Source organism: Camelus dromedarius, chromosome 13 (genome assembly GCF_036321535.1).
Source record: "Camelus dromedarius isolate mCamDro1 chromosome 13, mCamDro1.pat, whole genome shotgun sequence".
Classification (NCBI taxonomy): domain Eukaryota; kingdom Metazoa; phylum Chordata; class Mammalia; order Artiodactyla; family Camelidae; genus Camelus; species Camelus dromedarius.
Window position 1 is genome coordinate 25683610 of NC_087448.1, and position 7840 is coordinate 25691449.

General features: G+C 45.7%; 1 protein-coding gene across 1 annotated transcript; it reads left to right on the forward strand.

Moving 5' to 3' along the window:
- The first annotated feature begins 596 nt into the window (after positions 1–596).
- KCTD12 (potassium channel tetramerization domain containing 12) lies at positions 597–6704 on the forward strand. The gene has a single exon (XM_031466146.2). It carries the CDS (start codon positions 719–721, stop codon positions 1691–1693), a length of 975 nt encoding a protein of 324 aa, XP_031322006.1. The 5' UTR covers positions 597–718; the 3' UTR covers positions 1694–6704.
- The last annotated feature ends 1136 nt before the right edge of the window (positions 6705–7840 follow it).

A 7840-nucleotide genomic window follows, 5' to 3' on the forward strand; every position in this document is an offset into this window, starting at 1 on the left:
CAGAACTTTCAGTAACGCGAAGACTGGCGTGTTGAAAGCGCCACAGTGTTTAAAGCGGCAGGTTTCCGGGGGCGACCAAGCACTTCCACTCTCGGGTCGTGAGAGCAGGGAAGTTTACGTGCTCCTTCCAAAGTCCCCGGTGCAGTTAGAAGGGGAGAGGACGTAGTCACTGGCCCCCTAAAGAAGGCTTGTCTTCTGAAGCGACCGGTCCCAGGTTCAGTCCACTTTGGAGGAGGGAGAAAGTTGGGCGGGAGCAGGAAGGGGCTGGAGCCCCTGGGGCGAGGGGACAAGGGGAAGTCGGGGCGCCCCGGCGGCGCGCGAGCCGGGGTGGAGCCAGCAGCCGGCCGCAGCGTCAGCGTTTAAGATGCAAATCGATTCCCCGCTCCACCGCCCCCTCCCGCCGGGGGAGCGAGGCTCCGCCGCTCCGCAGCCGCCCCCGCCTCCTGCGCGTAGCGGCGCCCAGGCGGGCGGCTCTACTTAAGCGGCGCGCCGGCAGCCACCCTGCACTCCCCTGGAGCGCGCGGGCGAAGCGCGCGGAGTGCAGCGGGGCTCGCGGGGGCGCACAGCAGCGCGCTCGCACCGTGCGTTCGGCTCCGCGCGGCTCGGCGGCGGCGGCGGCGGCGGCGGCGGTGGCGGTCGGGGTGCAGGGCTGAGCTAGTGTCCAGGAGAGGCGGCGGAGGCTCCGGCGCGCGGCCCGGCTCCCAGCCGCCTCTTGGCCATGGCTCTGGCAGACAGCACTCGTGGACTACCCAACGGGGGCGGCGGCGGCGGCAGCGGCTCCTCATCGTCTTCAGCAGAGCCGCCACTCTTTCCCGACATCGTGGAGCTGAATGTGGGGGGCCAGGTGTATGTGACCCGGCGCTGCACAGTGGTGTCGGTGCCCGACTCCCTGCTCTGGCGCATGTTCACGCAGCAGCAGCCGCAGGAGCTGGCCCGGGACAGCAAAGGCCGCTTCTTTCTGGACCGAGACGGCTTCCTCTTCCGCTACATCTTGGATTACCTGCGGGACTTGCAGCTCGTGCTGCCCGACTACTTCCCCGAGCGCAGCCGGCTGCAGCGCGAGGCCGAGTACTTCGAGCTGCCCGAGCTCGTGCGTCGCCTCGGGGCGCCCCAGCAGCCCGGCCCCGGGCCGCCGCACTCGCGGCGCGGGGTGCAGAAAGAGGGCTCGCTGGGCGACGAGCTGCTGCCACTCGGCTATGCGGAGCCCGAGCAGCAGGAGGGCGCCTCGGCCGGGGCACCGTCGCCCACTCTGGAGCTGGCTAGCCGCAGCCCGTCCGGGGGCGCGGCAGGCCCGCTGCTTACGCCGTCCCAATCTTTGGACGGCAGCCGGCGCTCGGGCTACATCACCATCGGCTACCGCGGTTCCTACACCATCGGGAGGGACGCGCAGGCGGACGCCAAGTTCCGGCGAGTGGCGCGCATCACTGTGTGCGGCAAGACGTCGCTGGCCAAGGAGGTGTTCGGGGACACCCTGAACGAAAGCCGGGACCCCGACCGGCCTCCGGAGCGCTACACCTCGCGCTATTACCTCAAGTTCAACTTCCTGGAGCAGGCCTTCGACAAGCTGTCCGAGTCGGGCTTCCACATGGTGGCGTGCAGTTCCACGGGCACCTGCGCCTTTGCCAGCAGCACCGACCAGAGCGAGGACAAGATCTGGACCAGCTATACCGAGTACGTCTTCTGCAGGGAGTGAGCTCCCCACACCCCTTCGCGACTCCAGCTCACCCATTCCCTCTCCTTCCTGCCCGGGAGAGGATTCTAGATTTCCCCTCCCGCCCCATGTTCTCGCATTCCCCTGTTCCCCACCTCCAGTAGCCGGGCCAGACCCACTGACAGCCCACTTCAGAACCTGCAGCCGCAGATACTCTGGGCTTCTTCGTCTTCTCTGGACCCCACTAACTGAGAGAGCCCAGACATCCCGTCCACCCCGTGCTTCCTTTGCCCCCTGCTTCAAACCACCCCTCCCGCGGATTGTCCTTCAGTCTGTATCTAGTAGGGCAGTGTGGCCACAGAGTCACCGAGTACCTGGGAATGGTCGAATTGTTCTGAACCTGATTGGACCCTGTCCAGTGTGTAGAAGATTCCTTGAAATCTTCTCAAGCCCTTCTGACTCATTCGCGGTTAAAGAGATTAAAGAGATCAGAATTGATAGCACTGACTGGGAATAGTTAGTTTGAAAAGGTCATTCATTACACAGTCTTTTGATCCTCTTTAAAGGTAGACCTTTAGAAGACTCAGGAGCCGGAATTAGGATCCCATGGAGGCAGTTCAGTGACTATAAATGAATAAACTTTTGGAAAGTTACAGGTATAAGTAAAGAATCTCGTGCTGGCACAATGAAGGATCCTGTGTTTTCCATGCAGATTTAAAGGTCTTCGCCTGTGGCTTAAACTTAAAGAAAGTTCCCCTCCTGCCTGAGGAGGCACCCTTTCTCCTGGGCGCACCGCCAGAAGCCCTAGGTTCCAGCGGTTGACATGGCAGCTGTTACTGGCTAGAGGGGGAAAAGAGAGCTGTCGCTGACAAGAGCATGGCAGCCCCGTCACCAAGCACTGTGGGAAGTCAGCTGCCTGTGACTGTAGACCGAGCTGAGTAGTAATGCACGTCGTGGGTATTAGGAAAGCCCATATTGTTGCAGTGAATGGCAGTAGGACCTTAGCTCATAAGACTTGAGGGTGGGGTGGGGGGAGGGAGGAAGGAGGGTAGGAGGGGTGGGAAGGGAGGAGTAGACATACTCATTTATTATTTGAAAATTGGAAGTTTGTACCGTCCGTTTGAGTACATGCACATTAACAAAACATGCAAAGCATTTTATGAAGATTAACCACGTAGCAGTTTATCGAACTGTTTTGAGTCCTAAACGTAGAAGTTGCTGATACTTACATAACCTAACCAAAGAGTTACCCAGTAGGATTTTAGTTTTTGAACTTTATTTTCTTGTTGATTATAAGTCCTGATTTTAAAATCTATTTGAGCAAAGTATGTTTGATTTGGGTTTCTTAGACTTAAGTTCTCCTATGAAAAGTCCCTATTTTCTCCAAGCCCAGCCACTGTTGACTTCTGGGCAAACCGAAAATGCCACTTTCATGCAGGTTGTTTGAAGTTAGGGTGGAATCTTTTCAAGTGACAGAGCTGCAGACAAATAGAAGCACCAAGGGCTGCCCATCTGTAGATAGCTGTAAAGTGGAGTATTTTTAAATGAAGTCAAGTAAGTACTTAAAAGTGAGCCGAGCAATAAAATGGTGTTCCAGGTAAATGCAACAGAAACAGAAGGAGACCTGGTTGCCTTATACCTTTAACATGGACTAAATCCCCACTGTATATCCTATCTACACCTAAGTGAAGGGAAGTGAATCCTTATCTTTCATGCTGTGAGGCTCCTTTGGATATTCTGTGATGACGGAGAAGCCTTTCCTTTTTCATTTGTTTCAGCATCTTTCTCTGAAGTATGTTTTTAAACGATTTTGTAAGAGTCGTTTTCAGTGTTTAAATTAGCGCTATTTTTCCTTCTTTTTAAAAATGAATCTTGTACTGTATCTTACTATATCCATAACAGATGTTAAGAATTGGAACAGTTTTATTCTTAACTCATGTGCTCCAATCTGTATATACCATATATAAACATTTTACACGAATCATTTAGTTTTTTAATTCATTTACTAATGCCGTAAACTTTCATATATTTACCCCCAGTAACTTGCATCAGATGGTGTATATACTAAAGCAACATGTTTTGATGAGTTTCTTATATCCTTGTCTGTTGGGAAATTGGTCTAGGAAGAAATACATAATTATAAAGCTGAGTTTGCTCCATACTTTTTTGCTTAGATATTAGTTATATACTAATATGTCAATTAATTGTCTGCTTAAATCAAGGTACCTGTATTTTAATCCACTAATTCTTCTTTTTTTATTGGAAAAGAGAAAGATTTGAAGTTTTTCACTGGAGTTACATTTTTAGCAAAATAAAGTTCGCTTAATATACAAAGACTGTCATTGTTAAGAGAAGCAGAAGCAGAAATTCAGGAAGTTGTATTTGCTTATGTGTTGAGATGTGTTCTCAGACTAGGTAATGCATCAGAACTTACCTCAGTTTCACGCCTGAAATGGTTTTGGAATGCTGTTCACAGGCCAAAAATGAGTGTCACAGAGATTTCTCTGCCCCATGTGGTATTTTGTTAGATGGAGCAACAAAAAACACGTAATTGGGAACATCTTGGAACAGATTAAAACCACTGACATATTGACATATGGCAAGACTCTGAGGTTCTGATTTTCCTTATTCAATATGCTCAACTCCAGGAGTCACGGGACACTGCTCAAGTTTTGTCTCTGCCACTCAAATCTTAGAAATTTTATCTTGTAAAACTTTGAGTTGAACTATTCCACTGCTTTGTGCGCACACACTCACTCCTCCACACATCCTTGCTGCCCTGCAGAGCTCCCCTACCCCTTCCATTATCTGAAAGACTGGGAATTGAATGGTTAGGGACAGAAAACCAACCTCTTTTTCTATGGTGACTACCCCCTCTAAAGTTGGAAGTTGACACATGAAAACATTCTACTTTCAGCCCAAAGTAAAGCTGGGTAGGAAACACATGTTTACATTGGGTGGATGGTATAACTGAATTAAGATGGCTTGGCCTGGGCACTTTTGAGTCCCTTCTTCATGTGCCTTGGGCCACAGAAGAACCCTTAGTGGTCTACAAAGTGGGCTGGAGTGTTGGTTGTCACCTGTGAGCTTAGATGAGATATTGAGGGTCCATTTGAGTAAGCCCTCCGAAGACATTCAGTAACCCGGGAGGGGGTCATAAATTAGTCAGAAATTATGACTGCAGTAATTTGACCCAGTGTAGCATGTATTTACATATATAATAACTAATTACCATTTGGTTCATAAATACAACTGAGTGTCATTAGATTTTGATAACAAATTTAACTTCTAAAAAAGAATTGATGACAATAGTGGTTAAAAAAAAAAGCGGGTACTATGTTCAATGCTTTTGGGCCAAGTGTTTGACAAGTTGCCTATCTTGTAATACATGTAGACTATGAACCATGTTCATTCTAATTTTTCAAATTATGTGTTGTGGAAGATACTCCTTGAAGGTGTGAGACCTAAATTTTTTTCCCTTTCAATGCAATTTTCACTCTTGTATTTTATTTGGTTTTTGCATTGATAGCAAAGTGATCATTTATAATACTAGCCAAAATGGTCTTCTCTTTCAAACCAGATCCATTTATACATGGGACCTGTTGCTTCTCTGGGGAAGAGCATTTTTACCTGTGAGTTCTCAGACAAAAATGGGCAACTGGCAATGCTCATAACATATTCCAGGTTTTATTGGAATTTTCCATGGAATGTCATTATTACATTAAAGCCATGAAAGGTGAAGTTTTGATAATTTTTTACTTTTTAAATTATGGTAAATTCTAATCTAACATTCAAAAACATTTTTGTACTCCATGTGAAAAATGCTGAATTATAGTGCAGACATTTAGAAAAGTATTGACTGGAGGGGTTGAATTCCTTAAGAATGTCTTTTATGGTCAAAATCATAAATACTGTACTCACCTTAAATTTCTAAAATAGCAAACTGAACATTTTTATTGTAAGCCAACCAGAGTAAATCCTTTGGAATTTTTTTTCTGATTTTTTTTCCTTATTATAACTCATGTAAAAACTGAATTGGTTTTCTTAGATGACCTAAATCTGTCTCTTGAGAAATAAATAAAATACTCTTGCGTTTTCAGTGGCTATAGCACCTGAAATAGGCTTTCCTAGAGACAGAAGCACATTATGTAGAAGTTAACTTGTCTTTGTCACAATTTTGGACAACATCTAAAAATATTAATGTTTGAAGATTTATGTTCTCTACTGGGGCCCTCGAAACTTAGATGAAAGAAATTAAACCAGAATATCTACATTAGCATATAATCTCACAGGGTAGGAAGATGAAATAGTTGACCAAGAATTCTTATCACTGTATATACATTTTATGATTTTTTTTCCCCAAGCCAAGTTTTTTTTTTTTTTTTAATTTTAAATGTGTTTTGAGGTATGTGAACATTAACTGTAATGTAAACTATTATACAGCTGTCTTTGTGACTTTATAGGCAGGTGAATTTTGCTATTGCTATTGAATACAAATGATGATAATTCATTTATGACCACTCAAACAGCGTTTGTGACATGTAATGACAAAAATTAAAGCATCCATTATGGGTATTAATTTTGAAGATGTAAGTTATATGTTATTTAAATTTTTCTGGGCATCTGAAAACCTCTTATCTGTGAAACAATGTAAGATTCCCACAGTGTTCTGGGATTATGAAATTGTTGAAAATGGTACAGGCTAAGTGATACATATCACTGAGCCATTTTCTCAAAATTGAAGGAGAAAGGGAAAAAACTCTATACAATTATCAGACTTTTTTAATGAAACAGAAAGCCAAGGGAAAAAATCCTTTTATATTTTAAAAGACACTGAAGAAGAAGTCTTTTCAGACATGCCCAAACTTTTCCGTGAGAATTCTTCAACCATCTAAATGCTCCAGAGATTTCGGTTCTCTCCGTTCACAACCAGTTGTATAACAGAAATACGCGATGCTGTTTTCCTCCGTGTGTGTGAAGGAATGGATCATTGATTATGTGACTTGTTATGTATTCTATTAAACACTAAGGAATAAAACATTCACTCCTTTAATTATTCCTCGTGGCCTGTGGGTATGGTTTGGCTCAAACACTGGTCTAATTTCACTCAAGGGGCTCCCTGAATACTTGGAATGCTTTCTAAATTGTTGTGGGGCTGATGCCATCAGAAGGATCCCTCACTGGATAATTGGCCAGCTGGGCCCAGAGTGAACGGGCTCTTTCCCCAGAGTTTATTGTCAAGGACTCCTGTTGTCAGGGTGGTTCGGTCCTCCATGTGACGTTAAAAAGTCCTTCACATTTTCTTTGACCACAGCCTTGGCAACACGTGTGAATTATTTTGAACCTGGAGGATGTAGGTAGAGATGACTTCTTGAAGTTTGTAGGGAGAAGGACATAGAAGCTGTGGAGTGGGCCTTAATTAAAAGCACAATGGGTGAAGATAAAATTCTAAAGAATGTGGGGAGAGGCTCTGCATTTTGCATAGTAGGGGCACTTTCCTGAACCACCCGCAGTCACTGATGTCCCTCCTCTTGAGAGAAAGCTTAGTGCCCCCCAGGTTGAGACATCACAGAAGTGGGAGGCAGCCACACAGGCCGTGGCTGCTGGGCTGTGGCACCGGAAGCCGGGAGTCAGGCGGGGAACCAGGCAGGCTTCGCCCTTCCTCTTTGCTTTTGCCTGTACTTCCTCTGGATAGCTTTTGTTTTAAAGTGTGTGTATAAATACACACACACGTATACCATTTAGTTTTTTAAAAGTTTATGGTGACAAATTTAAGCAATATAAGCACATATATCATGAAAAGTAACTCCCTCCTCCAGTAACCCCTAGTTTTTCCTAGGGGTAACCCTTGGTGTGTCTTTACAGAGACATTCCATATAAATGAGTGAATGAGTGACTGAATGAATGAATACATAAATAAATTCATTCCTCTCTTTTTTTGTACTCACAAGGATTTATACCTGTTCCTTGCCTTGCTTGCTTTCTTTGATTACTCACCCCAAAGCTCTTGCACTGCATGCTTTTACGCGTAGCAATGACTTACTTCGTCTTATCTGATGGCTACATGATATTCTGCGTGATGTGCTATTGTCTAGATGGGCTGTCATTTATTTTAGTAGTCTTTTTTTGATGGACATCTAAGTTTCCAGGTTTCTTTGTTTCTACTTCAAAGAGTGCTTTATTGAATAT